The sequence below is a fragment of the Cupressus sempervirens genome, chromosome 4 (genome assembly GCF_028749045.1).
Source record: "Cupressus sempervirens isolate cs-2001-9-10 chromosome 4, ASM2874904v1, whole genome shotgun sequence".
NCBI classification, from domain to species: Eukaryota; Viridiplantae; Streptophyta; class Pinopsida; order Cupressales; family Cupressaceae; genus Cupressus; species Cupressus sempervirens.
Window position 1 is genome coordinate 469,369,806 of NC_143121.1, and position 21,527 is coordinate 469,391,332.

The 21,527-nt window shown below is 36.5% G+C and overlaps 1 protein-coding gene across 3 annotated transcripts in view; it reads right to left on the bottom strand.

The window, feature by feature from the left end:
* LOC149562001 (phosphoglycerate kinase, cytosolic-like) overlaps window positions 1–21,527 on the bottom strand; it is a 271,433-nt gene that overhangs the window by 233,347 nt on the left and 16,559 nt on the right. For 2 of the 3 annotated variants that reach the window (XM_089825544.1, XM_089825542.1), the window contains exons 2-3: window positions 4,885–5,158; window positions 4,067–4,413 (exon numbers count right to left, since the gene is read on the bottom strand). In XM_089825544.1, coding sequence (XP_089681670.1) covers window positions 4,067–4,413; window positions 4,885–5,158 — 621 coding nt within the window. The remainder of the gene's footprint in view (window positions 1–4,066; window positions 4,414–4,884; window positions 5,159–21,527) is intronic. The other variant, XM_089825543.1, reaches the window with a different exon arrangement.

Sequence of the window (21,527 nt, forward strand, 5' to 3'; positions counted from 1 at the left end):
TATCAAACCTGGTGTCCCAAGCCCTAGGAGCTTATTTGAGACCATATAATGCTTTGATCCAATAAGCCTTGAAATTTATGTATGTAGAAAAGGACAAAAACATCCGGATTACCATTTCACCTACCAAAGTAAAGGTTTCTTCAAAATCTATTCCCTCAACTTGAGTATAACCTATTCATACCAGTTTTTCTTTGTTCCTAGTAACTTGTCCATTTTCATATCATTCTTGGCATCTCTAGTAATTGGCATTTATTTGTCGGTCTTCTTTAAATTTAGTATTGGCGAACACCTAGGAACATCTCTACCATCTGTAGGCATGGTCTATGCATGTAATATCTTCATTGAACAATCCTCTCCAAATGCCATTTGACTTTTGTATGGCCTGCTACCATACGACCTGTTACCATTTTTGCGCCCCCCCCCCCCCCCGCGGGTAAAATTTGAACTTTGAATGCAAAACCCCACCCAACGGTCACCTTCCATTTTTAATATTATTTAAAATGTCCTGGAATACGAAAAAATTAAATATTTAAAACCTTATGACATTTTCTTTTCTTCCCTAAATTTATTTCCGTCGGCCTGCAACTTTCTGCGTTGTCAAATCTCTGACGATCTACGGTGGGCGCTTTCCCTCATTTTGAAAGTGCACTACCTTTACGTAATGCGAGGAAGCCCCTTTGCAACACATGGATCGGTGGGTCCTTGTTGTTCTTGTGGGCCACAGAGGGGAGAGCTACGGGCTAAGTTGGCAGTTTGATTGGAGCCCGCTTTCCCGCATTTTACCTTTTGTCAGACCTTCTAACAATGCAGGCAAGCGCCTTGGTGACACGTGTCCGGATGATGTCACAAAGGATATTCATGCAGGTTCAGAGGATACGGGTCATGTGCACCATCCGATGCGATCAAATCAATGGCTGGCGCATGCCCACAATAAGGAGTTGCAAGGATGTTAAGTAATGCGAGCATGCCCCTTTGTGACGTGTGGCATGGTATGACATCATGGGCCCACTTTTCTCAGAAGGTAGTGACAACTCATCTTCCGTGGTAGTTGTCAGGTGAGGTGGAATACAAAGGAAGCATCTCATTGGTCCGCCCAACCGACTAGGTGTGTAGTCACGCAAAATTTTGATCACCGTAGATTTAAAGAGGATCAAGGGCTGGCGCTTCCCCGCATTAACAAGATGCAAGGAAATTAAACAATGCGGGCAAGCGCCTCACTGACGCGTGTCCTTGTGGGGTCGGGTTTATTCCATATGCCACAGGATGATACCAAGGTGGTGCCAGGTTACTGAGTTGGATGCCAGGTTGTGCTGAGTGTTTCATGAGCCCAAAAGTTTCGAGGGGGCGGGCGAAATATTATAGGGATCTTTCGCGATCGTTGATCTTGTAGAGATCAACGATTGGCGCTTCCCCGCATTAACAAGATGCGAGGTAATTAAGCAATGCGGGAAAGCGCCTAAAGGACACGTGTCCTTGCGGGCCCAGGGAGAGACATTACAGTTAAGGTATTAATAGTTGAGCTATCGGTTATCTAACATCGCAGTCAAGGTTTTAAGGAGGTGGCGCGGTTAGTCAGATAATGTGGTCAACCACGTGGAGACCTTGCGAGGTGGCAAAATAAATGAAGCTATTGGCCCACGTGGCCTAATTTGGGTGCAGTATTCAGTTGACTATTTGATCTTGCCGATTCACAAGCTAGAAACAGGGGAAATTGAGTTTTGTTGCGTGATCTGATGCTTGTGATCAATGCCAACCACTCTTGGATAAATGTTAACTTAGTGAACGCGAGAAAACACTCCACCTCCCCAATTTATCTATCTACCTTGGTCAGAATGGTTTAATGGTGTCGTTTCTGTCTTCTCAGGGCCCTGTTCCAACAAAGATCAGATATCATTGCACCTGGATCTGTGCTCAGATCACATTTTCTTCAGATCCCTATGATTATTCTCTGTAGGGCTTAATGGCAAGGGTTGTAGAGTAATTTCAGTGGGGAAAATATCTCACTTATGCCTGAGCTATAAAGGAAAATTTTGTAGATTTTGAAAAGGTCGACCCTTCTCTGACTTCTCTGATATTGCTCTACAATTTCATGTGTAAATTCCCTTTGCCTCTTAATTGTATGACATTCTACCTTATCTCCTTCAGCAATTGATGTAAAGTGCAATAACTATTTGCCTCTCATTGGTGTATTGTAGAGATCTACAATCTTGCATGACCGTATCTCTTTTGGCCTATGAATGGTATATAAGTGAATCCTCTCTTTCCTTGTGTCATTCATTTGGGTTTTCTGATCTGCATGTGATTGTTAGATTAAAGCAAGTCTGGATGTGTATATCTTTGGTGTCATGATGGTCCAATAGTGCATGTATGGGCAAAGATTGGTTTGAACACTCTATTTTGGTGCATCACCCCCTTAGGCTAGAGTAGGTAGATTTTCTTTTATGCATTCCTTCTCCCTTTTCCTCTCCAAGAGTAGTTAGGTGCACCCTGGTAGTAAAGGAAGCCAACCTTCTCCGGAGACTCAACCTCACAGTTCAAGTCCCATAGTGTGGAGGTTGTTTCCATGTTTCACAAGGTTGTCCTTAGGTAAAAACTTTGGACAAGGGTGCAAACCTCTGTGACAACACAACCTGCTTAGCATTCCCATCATATGCCCTTCACCATATGCCATTATAGACCTTGTACGGCCATCATTTCCATACAAACTCCATAGCACCATACAACCTCCCAAACTGTACACCTTCCATTCATTTCCATTTGTCGTATGACCCACTCACACCATTTTGTACAGCTCAGCCTTTTGTACATCCAATCTTGTCATATAGCAGACTGCCATTCCAATACGTACTCAGAAACATTACATCAACTTCCAGAAATACAAGAGTCAGATACATTCCATGATGAATTACAATGCCCAGCCATCACCTTGTAAAGGCCTCCAAATGTCTAGAAAGTTGCAATATGCACGGGCGGACAATATTTTATTAAGTTGGGCCCACATTTGTTATTAAATTAATTAATTAAAGGTCCTTTATAGTTATATTTAAATTATAAGACTGCTAAATGAGTTAATTCAATCAAGTTGTTTTATGTAGAAATTTGGGGACATCACACTTTTTGTCCTTTATATTCTCCCTTTTATTTGATCTTAACTTAGGAAATTTTAATAAAATGACTTTATTAATTTTTTCCAACTCACCACTAAAGTCATTTTAATATTTTGATTAATAATTTGTATAAAGTCGTCATCCAAATTATGATTTTCAACAACTTAAATTTAATTAGTTTCCGATATCCAAACAAAGGGGACATTACCAGTTTTCAGGTAAAAGTTGTCAACATGAGATCAATATTCTCGAACATGTCTCCAACTAAATATATAAATGGAAATACACCAGTAACAAAACATGATCAGGAAAGAAGCCACAAATGGACCATCTCAAAGTTCTCAGAAATTCACATATCCCCAATCAGAAAAGGTACGGAGCAAGGGAAATGTATAAGGAGTGAATTTTTTGTTGCAATGAACATTTAGAAGCTTAGCTGTATGACCTTGACACAGAATATTGTGGTCAATCTAGACAAAGCAATTTATGAGGAGGAGACAGAAACAGATATTTTTCTGCATGCTAAAACACAGGTAAATAAGTACTAATATTGGTGTCTAACTTTGAGAATTTTTTGGTCTAATACACAACACAGAGAAGTAAACATCACACGTTTTTTTGAGTGCTGAGAAAGTAATAGTCATGAATCACATGATATATTATTGTTTAAAGTGCAGTTTCTGCTGTTCACTAGCTTCCTTTGCCTTAATAAACATATGTACTTCTACAGCTTTGACAGGCTAGAAATGGGAAACTAAAAACATTACAAACAGTGGTTTATGTATTCCATGATCCATCAGATACACTTGTACACTCCATTTGCAAAATCAGTACTTTCATGATCTTAGATGTCCTCTACAAAAAAAAATTACTTCAATTCATTTCATTATAGCGTCAAGAAAACAAATTTTGGCAGGAAAAATAAATTGTTAAAAAAAAGTCAGAAAATAAGAACATACGATAGCAATGAATGGATGATCAGGTTTCTCTATCGTCTTTGTCAACAAAGATATAATGTCGGCAAGGTGGAAACCTGCAACACTGGCATAAGTAAACCGAGCAACACCAACAGTGGATGCAAGAACTCTGTGAGTGTCACAAAATGTATCATTAACAAGAATATCAATTTTAGCTGACAGATTTCTTGCAAAATGTTTACAGTTTGCCACCTCTTCTTTATATTGTGAAAGGTTCCCCAAAAGAAGAATGTCCCCAATTTGCAGTTTGTCTATACTGTTTTCAACCTTGTCGCCAATAACCTCTTCAATGGCTGTTATGTTCTTTCCCAAAGAGATTGAAAGGTAATCTGTAAAATCACAAATTTCCTGAGCATGAAAGAAAAAAGGATTCACTAATTCTTAAAAATTCAAGACATAAAATTAAGATATTATTATCATTATTCTTATAAATTCATTATTGTCAACAATTTCAATGTATAGAATATTGCATGTGGTTACTCATACATTTTGCAACTCTGAAATAAATTTATGAGCCAAATAAAGTCAGTTTAAATGATTTCATGACCTACTACTGCCTAAATATGACACAATATTAATTGATTAAATGACTAAAGTTGATTTTACTTTCATATAGGTTTGAATCTACATGCAGTCCAATGTGGGAAGTTTGTGCACAATTGCTCCATCAAGTCATTCTTCAGTGTCTTATTTGAGTCATATGACTATTTGGCAATGCAGCATATGAATTCATAGACCCTACTCGAGATAAAAAAAAATCATGTGCTTGAAAAGAATATGAATAAAAGAAATATAATAACCTGTCAAAGTCTGTGCTGGGACAACCCCTCCTGAGATTTTAGACATGAACCAGTGAGTGACAATCACCACCTTGGCACCAACATCGGAAAGGTACTTGAGAGTTTTAATAGCATTATCATTGGGGTACTCAAAATTAAATTGGTTGTCCATGGGACATAGTTTAGAGTCAAACCGCACCATAACCACTTTCCCAAGAAGCTCCTCCCTAGGGAATGTCTTTAGCGTTTGAAAAGGTAAACAGGGATTTAATTCTCCACCAGTGCAAAAGACAACCTGAAAAGAAGATACTAAGATGAAGGAAATCACTTAATTTCAACTGCTCTAAATCAAATTTTTTGAATTGAAAAGTTGTAGATTTTTTAAAAAAAAAAAAATCTTGCATGCAATTCATCCTTAGGATGTACCATTAGACTCTCTATGTCGATACCTTATTATTTCAGACTGTACTATCATAAAGAAAATTAAAATAACCTTCATTAATAACTTATGTCAAATCTAATGGCTATGGGCACAATTAGAGTTGTTAGCGTAAACTTTACTATAAAATTTCTTTATTTGCTAAAAATTTATGGCTTGGGTCACAGGAATATATTGATATAAAAGTAAGGTAATGCAATGTCAGAATATGATTGGAAAAAAATTCCAAGCTCTACCTGCAAGTTGAACATAGTCTGCATGAATTTCTGATTAATACAAAATTTCCATGATCCCCAGCAATGTTCAGATTTCCCCAAATGGTACTTTGCCAGATGACTCAAGAACAGAGAGTAATCATTTGCCTAGTTCATATACGTTCAAAAGGTGAGCTATAGGGTCAGGTGGTTACATTTATATTGTCATGGAAAAGAGATGCTTATCATCCAGCATTAGCAGGAATTACTCCAATCTAAGCTATGTCTTTTTTCTGTTAAGGTTTCAACTTTCTTTAACCATCTCAATATTTCTGTTCCATACTATTTTGTATTTTCTATAGGTTGTGTAATTTTTAAGAATTTTATGCCCAGGAAGGCTTCAAGTAACAGCTGTTTTCATCAATACCATATCAAGTCCCTGTACTATATCTATGTAAAACTGTATAATGGGGTTTGCTGCCAGCAGAGAAAATGATTATCCTACGCTCATCAATAGAAATTGCCCTGCAAAACAGATGAGTCTGTGAATTTATTTCTTAAAACAGACAGATTGCCTAAAGCAACAGTGAAATCCAAAAGGCAGGGCTCATGGCCTGTAATGACAAAATCAGAAGGGCCAAAAAAGATACTGGAAGTCACCCATCTTTGTGCATGAATGAACCTAGTGCAATACAGCACCTACAGGCTGCCCTACTCAATCAGCTTCTTCAACTACAAACTGAGACAATGATCTGCTGCCTAGATGTGCTCAGTAGTCAAAATGTTAAAATGTCAAATCATCTTCTATTTTTGTTGCAAGTCTAGCCAAGGAGACCACATCACAAGTGCCATGAATTGCTACTGTAATGTCCGCATTTTTGTCAGTATCAAAGTTTGAGAGAATAGCCTATTATTGTGATCCTCGTAGGCTAATTATTGTGGATAGAGGGTCTTCTAAGGGAGTGGCTTGGCTTGGAAGGGTCTTATCTTCTCCACAATTTAGGAAGTTACAGGTTAGTCTTCATTTGGCTCAGATCAGACTTTCTTTTGGGGTTAATTTTGTGTACTTACTATATGTGGTAAGTTGGGTGTTGATTGAGATGGACCCTTTCTATTTTTGAAAAGTGCATTCGGTCACATGGAGAATTAATAGGCATGACTCTTATTTCAGACGGCATATTTAAATGATGAGTATTTTGGGAGTTACAATATTTTTTGTGGCCACATTATTATTAAATCATTAAATGACTTATTATAAAGTTATAATTTAACTTTATAATATCACTTAAGTTGAGGGTTGAGTAATCATTGGAAGAGGCCATTTATTTTATTAATATTATGCCAAGACAGGTATTAAATGTTGCCAAAAGAGTTAAGTTGGAAAGTTTCAAAAGTTGAGTTCTTTTGGGAAACTTTCACAATTTCAGAATTTGAGTTCTTTTGGAAACTTTTGTCAACAAAGGCATTATAAATATGAGCTCATTTCATTGGGAAAAGCATGCTTGAATATTTATTTGCCTTTGTGGCTTTTTGAGGTTCTGAAGTTTGTGCCCTTGCTAAAGTATAAGGGTCTGTTATGAGGACTTGTTATCCACTGCTGAAGTATAGTGGAAGATTGTCTGAAATTGGTAGTGCAAATTGCTGCTGAAGGATAGCAATTTGATTTGTCTTCTCAACTATATTAACTGTGCAAGAGAAGCTGATATTTGTGAGTGAATTGGTCTGATTCGAAAGGGTTTGGAGATAGAAATTATAAGTTGCAAACCTGCGTCTTCCTTTGGAGTTTGATGTTTTCTTTATTGGGGCAGCATCTATTACATGCTAACTGCGATCTGCCTTAAGTTGGAGGGAGCATACTGTTATACGTTGTTCCTCATACAAATCTGTTGCAATTTGATACCTACAGTAGTCACCTACAAGTTCTTCATGTAATTGCAAATTTCATGAGAGTTGCAGTTATGTGTTTCAGTCATTAGATTGCATGCCAAGTGTTTTTATAAATGTCTATTGGTTGTAGATGCACATTTCATAGGCTGAAATCATATGTATGTATTTGAATGGTAAAAAAAGATTGCATTTGTACTTCAGCTTCTTTGTTTGGACATCTAATAACCATTTGCATGCATCTAAACTAAATTTGAAACATTACAAGCAAGCAGAAGTAATCTAAAGATAGAAGATAGTGAGATAGAGATTCCATGCAAAGTGTTTGACGAAATGTCAAACCAATAATCTTGTGAAGGAAAATTAATGTTTAACTCAAGTATCACCTGTTGAGGGTTACTACAGCTACCCGGCCATTTTGTACTGAATGTTAATCTAGCAATGTTGATTCTACCAATAGTCTCGTCCACTATGTTCTTGATCATATATTTAAATCTGCCCACTATTGACCATTTGTGTAATTGTTTAAGAATATTTTATCCCCACATTTTTTATGTTGTTGTCACTTATTGGCCTAAGTGTGAGTTACACGATTGTTATAACTTTATAAGCAGTTAGACAAACAATTGCATCTCAACCTACAACACTTTGTCCTTCCCATAAAATTAACACCATGAGAATAACGGTGCTGATTTTACTATGTTGCATGAGTACTTGTATCCATACCCCTGAGGTTTGTACCCAATACCAGTACACGTACCCAAGTACTGGGTACACAATGGGTACTCAGAGAGCATCATAGCTAAGGACCTTGATTAAGATTCTCATTTCTGTTTCTGTTTTTTGTTTGCATATCAGCTTGATGATTATCAAGCTTAATTCAATATGTAATTGGTTTGTAATTTTGATACAATATTGATTAACAGTAAACTTTATCACTATTCAAGTCAGAAGGTTATCATTTGCAATATGCCATTGTTATATCATTTATGATCTTCTTGTCATGTTTAAAGTTTGCCTTCTCTATTATGCAACTAAACATTTAGCATATATTAATATTACAATCATATTGCAAATCTGAAACTGAAAGCAACACAATACATCTGCAGACTTGTATCATTGTTCTTCTTTTGAAAACTCATTGTCATGACTCATTATTTCAAGCTTTCTTTAAGAATATGAAAAAGAAAAAATTTTAAATGATGTACCCAAGTATCCCTGTCCCCTATTCTGAAAAATAGTAGTACCATATTGATGAAGGATGCTCCCCATAATAACATAAACCCATAACAGAAACAAAGAAACAACAAAAAATGCGAGAACAAAATATGAACTTATTATCACCGCAAATGCGAAATTACTGAATTCACAAGTGCAATATGTTAATCCACATGGGCACCTTCATTACAGCAATCTACAAGACAATGCTGTGAACTATCACCCAGAGTTGTTCTAGACAATGTTCAGGTCTTTCTTAAATAGGCAATTTTATGCCTCTCGGGAAGGTTCTAGACATTCAAACTTAATACCTAGGGCCGACAGACCGTAACAATACATATAGAGTTGGCCAAATACATCTTTGACAATTATTTTTAAAATTTCAGGTGGCCCAACTTTGGAAGGCCATAACTCTCAAACCATTGCTCCGATTAGCTATTATAACCACTTTTCGAAAATGTCAGCTCCTGATCTACAAGCTCGGAAATGCGCAAGTGCCCTTCCATCGAGTTTTCAAACCTCATCCGGGCACTCTAAAACCTTCAACAGTGAGCCTGAAGATTTTTCTCCTAAATTTTCCCCCGAAAATCCACAATAACTTCTTCAATACTTAAACTAGAGCAATGAGATTTTTATGGTAGGCTTATAACTCTAAAATGAACCTTCATGTAGAAAATGAGAACATTTTGAGCACGTATGACAAACTTACTAAAAATAGCAAGTTCCTAGAAATAGCAACCCCCTTGTGTACTAATCCTTATTAAAATTAAAAAGGCTGAAAATAAAAATATTTTTGGGTGATGCAAGATTGCTCTCACACCCGGGATGCTCCAGCATCAAACACCCGAGGTAATTTGAGAGGTGACTCCATCACATCTCAGGTATTCAGAGAAAAACCACGATGGTTAACCTCCTCCCTTGCTAGCCATGATGAATCCTCTACTGGCCTCCCTTTCCATTTGACCAAGTATTCCTCATAAGTTTTGTTCCTTGTACTTTTGCCAATACCACTGTTCAGTATCTCCTCAATGTCCTTTGTAGCCGAACTAATTGCTAGAATACTCCACTATGCTTCTACAAATTCATCTCCATCACCTCCTTCATAATACTCTATCAAATCTGAAATATTAAATACTAGTGAAATATTCAATTGAGTGGGCAATTCCACTTCATAAGAATTTCCAGAATCATGCCTTTTCACTATCTTGCATGGTCCAAACTTCTTCATATTCAGCTTACTATATGTACCCACTGGAAAACGCTGCTTTCTCAAATGAACCATGACTTCATCTCCAATCCGAAATTCCTTATACCTCCTTTTCACATCTACCTTAGCCTTCTACTGTGTATTCAATTTTATGATTTGCTTCCTCACCTCCTCATGGATATTCTTCAAACGTTCAGCAAATTTTTCTGCTTCAACACTACTTATCTCTCCTTTATCCAACTGCTGCAATTCAAAAGCATTTCTGGGACTACTGCCATATACAATCTTGAATGGTGATTTACCAATAGTCCTATTGACAGATTTATTATATTCAAACTCCGCCTATGGAAAAATCATATATCATCCTTTTGGCTTGTCTCTAGCCAAGCATCTCAGCAAATTTCCAAAACTACGATTCACAACTTTTGTTTGTCCATCAATCCGTAGATGATGCAATGAACTGAACTTCAACTCTGTCTTCAATTTCTTCCACAATGTATGCCAGAAATCCCCAACAAATTTGGTATCTCGATCTAAAATTATACTCTTTGACAGACCATATAGTCTCACCACTTCTCTGAAAAACAACTCTGCCACATGAACAGCATCATTAGTCTTCTTGCAATGAATAAAATGTGTCATCTTTGAAAACCTGCCAACCACCACAAAAATAAAATCATGCCCTCGCTGAGTCTTCGGTAATCCAAGAACAAGACCCCTGCTTACATCCCCCCACGGCTTCTCTGGTACAGGTAATGGCTGATACAACCCTATACTCTGCTTCACTCCTTTTGCCATCTAACATACTTTGCAACTCTGTAAAAACTTCTTCACATCTTGGTGCAATTGTGGCCAGTAATAATTCTCAACAACCAAAGCTATGGTTTTATCTCTGTCAAAATGTCCAACCAATCCTCCACTATGATTCTCCTTGATGAGATTCTCTCTCATTGAACTTTTGGAAATGCAAAACTAGCTTCCTTCGAATAACATACTATCCTGGATCATGAAATCCAACCACTTTGTTCTGTCAAGTGTAACAGGTTCTATACAAGCCTTCCATGCTTCACCAAAATCAGGATCATTTGGATACAAAGTATTGAGTTCCTTGAACCCAACCACCTCTATCTGCAATTTGGTCAGCAAAAGTTGTCTTCTACTAAAAGCATCCACAACTCTGTTAGACTTTCTAGTCCTGTGTTCCAAAAAAAATGTATAGCTATTCAAAACATCAACCCACTTCAAATGCCTTTGGTTCAATTTTCCTTGACTATTCAAATATTGCAAAGCTTGATGATCAATATACAAAACAAACTCCTTAGGAAGAAGATAGTGTCTCTACTTCTTCAATGCTTGAACTATAGCATAAAATTCCTGATCATAAACAGCACATTTATATTTTGCATCATTCAACTTCTCACTAAAATAAGCAACAGGTCTACCTTCTAGGCTCAAAATAGCTCCTATTGTAGTACCACTAGCATCATAGTCTACTTGAAACACCTTGTTAAAATCAGGAAGTGCTAAAATAGGTTGTTCAGTAACTTTTTGTTTCAACAGATTAAAACTCTTATCTGCTCCAACAGTCCACTTAAATTCTTTCCTATCCCCTCTCATTGTTTCAGTCAAGGGTCCACAAATACTGCTAAAACCTCTTTAAAACTTTCTGTAAAAACTAGCCAATCCATGAAAAAATCTTACCTCTATCGTGCTTTTTGGAGTAGGCCATTCAAGGATAACCTTCACTTTCTCTGGATCCATTTTTAGACCTACTGCTGAGACTACAAATCCCAGGTACACCAACTCCTTTACAAAACTACACTTCTTCAGGTTTATCAGCAACTATTCTTCCCTCAAACTATCAAACACCTTGTGAATATGAATAAAATGCTCCTCCAATGTCTTACTAAAGATCCATAATATCATCTAGGTAAACAATGACAAGCTTACCCAGAAACTCCTTCAGTACCTCATTCATGAGCCTCGTGAAAGTGCTCAATGCATTGGTTAGCCCAAATGGCATGACTAACCACTCATACAGTCCTTCTTTTGTCTTGAAAGCAGTCTTCCACTCATCACCTTCTCTGATACGAATTTGATGATACCCACTCTTCAGATCTATCTTTATGAAATACTTAGCACCACTCAAGCAATCCATAATATCATCCATCCTCGGCAATGGAAATCTATACTTAATTGTGATCTTGTTGATAGTGCGAGAATCTATGCACATCCTCCATTCTCCGTTCTTTTTTGGTGCTGATACAGCTAGTACAACACATGGACTCAAACTCTCTCGAATCAACCCCTTCTACAACAACTCATGAACTTATCTGTTTAACTCTTCACTTTCTGTTGGTGTCATTCTGTGCTCTGCCTTGTTTGGTAAACTGGCTCCTGGAATCAAATCCATCTGGTGACTAATCTTTCTCATTGGGGGCAATCCATCAAATACATTATCTAATACAATATCAGAAAACTCTCCCAACATATCTGCAACTTTTGCAGGTACCTCCTCTACTTCTTCTTTACTATCTTTTGGAATTATAGCAAAACACATATGCTCATGCTTTATACCTTTGAGAAACTTTTTTCCATCAACAAAACATATTCTAGTAGCACTACATACCTTTTCTTGTTTCTCCTTCAACAACTTCAACTTATGTTTCACTCTATCCTTGGTCAGAGTGTAGGTATTTGATCACCCATCGTGTACAACATGCCTGTCAAACTTCCACGGCCTACCCAACAACATATGACATATGTCCATAGGTATGATATCACATAGTACCTCATATTGGTAGCTTCCAATCTTGAACTTCATTGAGCACTGCTCATTGACCATGACCTTATGGTCATCTTACACCCAAGCAATACAGTATGGACACGGGTGTTTCTGCCTTTTTAGCTTCAACTTTGTGACCATTGTTTCTGACACCAGATTGTTAGTACTTCCACCATTTATGATCACATCACAACACTTATCTTCACATTTGCGCCTTGTGCAAAACAAGCTCCTTTGATCAGGTTCATTCTCACCACTCAACAGGACTCTTCTATTAACTAAGACTTCTCCTCTTTCAGCATCTTCAGAATGTGATGATCTGGCATCCTCATCAACATGTGCAACTCTGGCATAGCCTTCTGTTCTTCGATCTGTCCTTATTTGGCGCTGGGAACATTCAAATCCTCTATGCCCTTCTTCTCCGCAGTGAAAACATTTCCCACAGAACCCTCCTCTTCCAAATTCTTGTCCTCTACCTCTTCCTCTTTGATCTCTATTGTTCTGATCATGGAAACCATTGGAATTGTTCCCCTCTGGTTCTGATTGCTACTTCCAGCCTCATCCTTGTTCTTCTGATCATCATTACGGCCTCCATAAGATCGTTTGTCAAATCTTCCACCGCGACCTCTTCTGCTATTCTTGTTGTCAAACTTCTTTCTCAGTTTCTCCTCAACTCTTAGGGCAAACTGGTATGCCTCTTCAATACTATTCATTCAAACTATACTCAGCTCGTCCTGAATACTTGGCCTTAACCCATTAAGATAACGGGCCGCTTTCTCCTTGTCAGCTTCTGCATGGCCGGTTCTAATGAGAACTTGATAGAACTCTTCGACATACTCTTGAACAGATTTTCCTGCTTGCTTCAACCCTTGCATTTTTTTCAACAAATCAAGCTCATAATCCACAAGAATGAATTGTCGCTTCAATTTAGCTATTATCCAATCCGATCTGGTGATTTTGTCCTTTCCTTTTCTATTTCGCACCGACTGAACCTCCTTCCACCAGATCTTTGCATATCCCTTTAGTTTCACCTTTGCAAACTTGACCCTAGCAAGATCCTCAATATCTTCATACTCAAAGTACTCCTCCAATTAATTGATCCAATCAATCGGCTCCTCTAGGTTAAGATTTCTCGAAAATGTGGGAACTTCAAACTTAGGTCTTTTTCCAATCTTGGAGATGGCCTTTAAAAAGCCCCTCTTCCTCTAGGTTTAGAACTGCCTCTACTTCGGCATTTTCTTCTACTTCGTCCTCATCCTCACTTTCATCTCTTACAGAAAGATTTATTCCTCTGCACATTTGTTTTTCCAATGGTTGCATTTGTCTTTGGAGGGTTCTAAAACCCTCAAGTGTAACACCTACAACTTTTCTGTCATGCTCTCTTCGTGGAGGCATTTTTTGCGCTTTTGTTGAAACCCTACTGCAAGCTGCCTCACAATCAGCGATTTGTCTACTTGCTTAGCCCAAACCACAGTCCTGGTGCGAACTACCTCACAATTGGGGATCTGCCCACACACTCAAGAACTCTAGCTTTGTACCACTTGATGAAGGGTGCTCCCCTTAATACCATAAACCCATAACAGAAACAAAGAAACAACAAAAAATGAGAGAACAAAATATGGACTTCTTATTATCGCCGCAAACGCGGAATTACAAAATTCATAAGTACAATATGCTAACCCAAATGGGTGCCTTCATTACAGTTATCTGCAAGACAATATTGTGAACTATCACCCAAAGTTGTTCTAGATAATATTCGGGCCTTTCTTAAATCGGCAATTTTATGCCGCCCAAGAAGGTTCTAGATATTCAAACTTAATACCTAGGGCCGACAGACCCTAACAATACATATAGAGTCGGCCAAATACATCTTTGACAATTATTTTAGAAATTTCGGGTAGCCCAACTTTGGAAGGCCATAACTCTCGAATCGTTGCTCAAATTGGCTATTATAACCACTTTTCGGAAATGCCAGCTCCTGATCTAAAGCCTTGGAATTGTATAAGTGCTTTTCCATCAAGTTTTCAGACCTCATCTAGGTACTCTAAGGCCTCCAACGGTGAGCCTGAAGATTTTTCTCCTAGATTTTCCACCGAAAATCCACAATAACTTTTCCAATACTTAAGTTGGAGCAATGAGATTTTTATGGTAGGCTTATAACCCTAAAATGAACCTTCATGTAGCAAATGAGAACATTCTGAGCTCGTATGACAAACTTAATAAAAATAGCAAGTTCCTAGAAATAGCAAACACCCCTGTCTACTAGTCCTTATTAAAATACAAAAGGCTGAAAATAAAAATATTTTTGGGTGACGCAAGATTGCTCTTACACCCAGGATCCTCCTGCATCACATACCCGTACCCTAAGAACCCCTGTCCTCGTTCAACCTTTTGATTCTATAGTAGCTCCTCATTGTATTACTAAGTATTATATTGAACATGAAACATGCAATAAAAGCATCATTCTCTATACTCGTGTGTATTTGTTTTCTGTTATATATACAATCATTTGTCTATGCAATAATTTGTGCTTTGTGTAATGCAATTAGCGATCTGGTTTTTTTTAATTTCTTCTCTTTTGATTTTTGATACTCGTATCATATATTGTCAATGATGTTTTGTATTGCCATCAAAGTATTTGACTATGAATTATGGGATGCATATATTGTGACTTTATATGTTAGGACTCTAACAGTGTTTCAACTTCAATGTTTTTCTATATATATTTATATGTGATTTTGATTACGTTATCCATTTCATGATGATGTTTATTGTAGTTATTGACTTTTGCGTCTGTGATATCTAGATCATGTTACTCTTGGATGATTTTCAGTTGATGTGGTTAATTTGATATCATATCATTTGATTATTTCTCATTGGATGGTTTATGTTGTACTTTGGTTATTCTTGAGTAGTGCAAATACACTTGATGTTTTATCAAATGCGTATGCACAAATTCCCTGATGGTGGCTAATTGGAGGTAAATATGTCGCCTTGAACTTCTCCCTCTCGCTCCTTTAAAATTATGTGAGAAGTTTTTGTGTAAACCTATGAAACCATGATCCAAACTCTGGATCCATGTATTGTATCTAAACCCATTAAGTGTGTGGTTTCTTTGTGTGCATTTATTTAGCTCTTACTGCACTTGCATTTAATTGATTTTTGAAATGCTTGATTGGAGTGTTTTTGTGAAATATTCTTCATCTTAATTCGAAATAGCATATTATTTGCCTTATTGAAAAGGTCATGCATTGATATTGAGATAATAAAAGAAATGCAATAAAGTTAAAAGAAGCTTTTTCAAATCAAATGCATTAGTCAAGAGTGAAAATTCTTTATAAATCAGTTGGAAAAGCATTCACTTCAGAAATTTCAATAAAAATTTAAAATGAAATATGTGTTGCAAAGATATTTGATTGCATATATCCCTTTTGTAAATTACAAGTTGGAATCTAAAATGGAATAAAAGTCACATTGGGGTTTAGAGATTTCTAGAGTAAAAAGGGAAAAGCAAAAGACTTCAGAAAAACTCCTCTCCTCTTCCATTGTGCGAATCCTTTCTTGCAAAGATATTGTTTGTGGATTGTTTGAGAATCGCTAGAAGATAGGAATGTTGAATTAAATCGTGAAAAATTTAGCACAGGTGGCTTTTTGTGGTGGTCAAGAAAAAGTTTATCCTTTGTGCTTTAGATTTATGCGCATACTTAAATTCTTGTTTTTCCACGCCTACATTAGGTGGTTGCATATGGCTTTCAATTCAAGCGATCTGATTTGAGCAAGAATGAACAGATTAGTCTGTTTCGTTTTGTTTCTATGTTCCATGGTTTCATTTTTATAAAAGATAAGTTTTTTTCTTTTATAAGTACAACACAGTATTATTACTATGGAAAAACCACCTACAAATTGTATGTGACATGAAAAGTATGATCTCTTCCTTGATGTGCTCAAAGGGTATTCCTGCCTTCTGAAATTTTGTTTTGAAAATTGCACAAAGCTGACACATTTATTAATGGTGATTGAGATTTCACATGATTCTTGACGTTGAAAATATAAAAAAATTATATTAAGGATTTTATGTCAAACCTAGAACGTTTTTGCAACCCACTATGGATGTACCAGTCTAAGCTGATACCTCTTCAACTCAAAACCAAGGACTCAGCAGTATCCATTCCACCAAAATCATCCTAGGCATGTTCCTAGCTTTATTCCTTATTATTGGACCTCCAAGGGATTTGAGCCTCAAGATGACATAATCAAAGAACATTCTATCAACCTTACTCTCTAAACAAACTATAGAATATTGGATTTTGGAACATGTGAAACATTTTTATTTCATGGGACAAAAAGTATCCTTGTTGAAATTCAATTTCCAATCTTTTAAATACACGTGTTATGGTTTTCAACCTTATCTTAGTAACATAATATTTTTATCTTTTTGGCAATTACATGTTGAGATGAATTCTAAAGTCAAGGCTAGAGTAAACTCTCATTAGTCATTCATAAGAAGGATAAGGCCATGTGAAGAGCATAAAGAGGATTGCATCTAAGAAGATAAAATTAATTGGTAATCAAACAAGTAATAAGTTTAATCAAGAGATATATCACTTCTGCTATCAATTAAAACTTTCAATCCTCTCTCCTAGGCCTAAGAATGAATGTCATCCCTCTTGGCTATCATGTGGCTCTTTGTCATCCATATAAGGAGGTCCATTTACAGTATTCTACCCTAGGGCCAAGAGCAGATATCATCACTATTGGCCAACATATGGCTCTTTTCCATCCACATGAAGTAGTGTACCTACTGAGGAATTCAAAGTCATAGCCCTCTTCCATTGCCACCCTTATTGTTACATCCCAAAATTTTGCTACATTAAATTATATTCTAGCCATTGGAAAAATTCATGTGAAGTTAGTTGTTCGGTAAATTTGTTGAGAATAATGGTTCATGTAAAACTGATTTTATTGATTAAGTTGTTGAGATATATTGATTCTTGTGAAATGGAAATTCAGGTATTAGTTAATGTGACATGTGGCATGTTAGTTAGCCATTAAGATGAATTTGGAAAATGAATATCTTAGAAAATTAGAATGGTTATGTGATATTTTTATTATTTCAAATTTGTTGGAAATATGTTATTACCTGGAACCATTTCCATTTTGCAAGTGCATGACGACGAGGGGAAGTGTCGCCAAAATGAGAGTTAGGAAGGGGACACCCAAATCCACTGTCAGGCCATCAGGCATGAACCTAATCAACGGGACCAAGGACAAAAATGGTTGGGCAAGTAAGAAAGTAAAAGGATTACCATGAGCTAAATAGATAAGCAAAACACCATAAAGAATTAAATATCAAATATTACCTTCCTTTTGTAATGATCTTCGTGTACCTTGCAAGCTATCATGTCTTAGTATAGTAACATCACATCTATACTCATGCTTGGATGGGTATGAAATATGTACGCATGCATACACATATATGTATGTATATATGTGCGTGTGTGTGTACGAAATTCATCATTAGTGTATACAAGTATATGTATGTATGTATGCATGTATGTATGTATGTATATATATATATATATATATATATCAGAATTACTCAAGCAAGCATGAAAGTGTAGGATTAATATACTAAGGCATGGGTCGGCGTGTGTTGCCACCTTTTTTTTTTACATGTTCACTTGACTTGGAACTTTGTTCATTTAATTGTTTTGCTTGGAGCGACCACCTATTTTATATTCACTACCTTGTGGCATCGGGCTATCATATTTATTTTGATATTTTGAATTTAAAGTCTTGCAACATTTCTTGCCACCACAATCTTGGTATATTCGAGCCACCGCGAGTGACCATTATTCATCTTGGTCGATACTTGTTTCTTATCTCATGCTCTCTAATCTTGTAACGGGGGCACACATCTATTTTTCTCTCTGCACATTACTCTTAGCATTACAGATTTCTATAGATACCACACCACCGTATTTCATGATCGAGCTCATACAAGAGTGATTAACAGAGATAGTTGATAGAGCCAAAGCTTGTGGACTAAGTCTGTATTGCACAGAGGATGCTTTGAGCTCCCAATGCTGGCATTACTACAATTTTCCAATAAATTAGACAATCTAAGTTGGATCAAGATTTGTTTTATGTATTCCATCGCATATAATTTGTCCTTTCCAGTATATGCCAATTCCTATTAGCCCGGCCTCTAGTTTATATTACTTGTTTGCAAGTGGTGAGTCGAATGTGATAAATTTCCATAGTGACTTTATTGTTTCACCAATATGCTCATTTGAAAATAATGTTGTGTTGCATATACATATAATCTGAAGAAGGAGCACCATACAGGGATATAGTCAATATGTCTCTGAGATGGAATGCTCTCTTTATGAATGAAACCAAAACAGAAATAAAAGTATAATATCTTATGATGCCATAGGCCAAAAACGGCACGATGCATGGAAAAGGAATAAGAATGCATGAAATCCATTGATTTAATATGAATTCCCTCGAGTAATAAGGACCTTTATGGTCGAGCTAAAAGGAGGGAAGAGTGGGAAGACATCCTACAAGAAAAGAAAGAATATAATCAGCATTAACACTTAAAATAAATATAAAGACAGCTCATGGTAATCCTTTAGCATTTTTTGTTGTCAAGTCGAGCAATGGGTGATCAAGCACATAAGTTGCCCATCTAAAATCCTTGGCCAAGATAGTTAATGACGTGTTGCCACCATGATCAACAGAGGTCAAGGTGCAAGCAATTGTAAGATAGGCTAGTTGGAATGTGTCCACAATCTCAACAATTAGTCAACACTCTAGCACCAAGATGCTCAGTGGTTGGATAAAGGTGTCCCAAGCTAACTCCAAGGGTAGGGAGGGCCTTTCTCATTCGAGATTATGAGGGGATACTAAGTGTCTGGTGTTGGGAGTTTAAGCCCGTGGCAATGCTTCTCCTCTCTTCCAAATGCCAAGGCTTGTACAACTCAATGCCATCAACTACTTTAATTTTGGTAACCCTCTATCATGTTCCATTTGTACTTGTTAAAATATGTCATTTTCCTTCGAATATTCAGAATTGAAATGAAAGTGAAATGCTAGTTAATAATGGAATGTCATGTGAGCTGGTAGTTAGATGGTTGATAATTTCTTATTATTTGAAAATCTAGAATATGGTTAGCTTGTTTTTCCTTTTTATGAGAAGTAGTTGAGTAACTGATTTAACTATATCTCTATTCATTTGGTTAAGAATAACATCCGATTTCTTTATTTAAGAATTAATTAGTTTCTGAATTTTTAGCATGACACACTTATCCTCCTTATGATTAGAGTCCCTTAACATTATGGTCAATCAATAAAGGTTTGAGGAAACTGCAATAGGGTATCCAGAGTGTCCCTCCCTTCTAAGCCAAAGGATGAAGCACTCCTTGCACCCCCTTGGCCTCAAGGGACACCTGTCACTACTGAACCGGATAATCTACTCTTCGACTGGATCTTTTCTAGGAGCTGGTAGAAGGCTTAATCTGGACCTTCCATCAACTATCTATAGTTCTCGTCCTAGACTCGGATCTGGGGAGGTGGGGTTGAAAGCACCACCATGAAGTGTTGTGCTTAGAAAAGGGCCTCATAAATGTTTCTCCTTCCTTGTATTCCTTATTATCCCTACCATTATTGATTTATAGAAAACATACAAGAGTTAAATATTATTGCATGCTTTCCTCAAATTAGAGATCGCATCATAATGATAACATATTCTTACACATTATTCATAAGCAAGAAGCAATAACAAGACCCACTATGCTGCTTGTTAGAAGAATTGATACTTCATATCAATATATAGATAGTATTGTAATTCTCTATGCTTGAGTAGTATTTCTATAAGACAAGTCTGATTAGTTCAACATTCTGACTTGATTCATAAATTAATTGTTGTTGAATGATTGATTGAATCAATGAATTATTTAGATTGTATGATTTGAGGCATTAATGAGTGATAATTAAGAGATTATTGATTACATGATCGATGAGTGCTGATCTGATATATTGGTGAGTTAAATGAATGCTGATTTGAGAGTGAATTCCTGATTGATTGTTTGTTTAATTTGATACTTGATGATTGCTTTTGTGGATTCGTGAGTGATGACTGATAAGTGGTCCTTGAATGATTGGGATGATCTCTTTTATACTTCATTGGAGAAAGGATTGCCACTTTCCATAAGACTTATGTCATCACTTCACATTGCTGCTCTTTGAGAGTTGTATATTTATATCCCAATTGATATATCTTGCCCCCATCCTCAAATAAAACTACCTTACCTTTATATATTTCAATATGAACAGGAAGTCATGCCTATTCATTATATATCTTTCCTTTTGAAAGAATCACAATTCTTGAGCCTTAATTATAATTTGATTATCATTAATCCCAATATATCACTGACTTTAAGTATCCACTTCATTGAATTTAAAGATCATTTCCCTTAGACTAATATTAAATGAAATCTCTGTTTAAACTAATATACTTAACTATTTATAAATGTTTCAATTCACAGTCGTTATTTCCTTCTAAGCCTGTCCATAATCCTTCCCAGTGTTCCCTTTCCTTTTCTCAGAAATCTTGTATTTATACCCATTATGTCTTTGTCAATAGGAGAGACTCCTCAACAGATGTGACTACTTGAAGGGGGTTGGCCAAACAAGAGGCAATCATTCTAATCACTGCATCTTTGGTATGAGATCAGCCAACGTAGTTACTGTCTTTACCAATCACTTCCTTAAACATATTAATCCCTGCATTCTTATATTATTTTCTGCCTTTATAGATCACTGGCCATGGTATTGATAATGGATAACCATAATCCCCAGTCAGTCACTTAACTTAGTCAGCCCTATCTTTCGTTTAATTTGCTTTAAAACACTGTCAGGTCAATTTTTCTT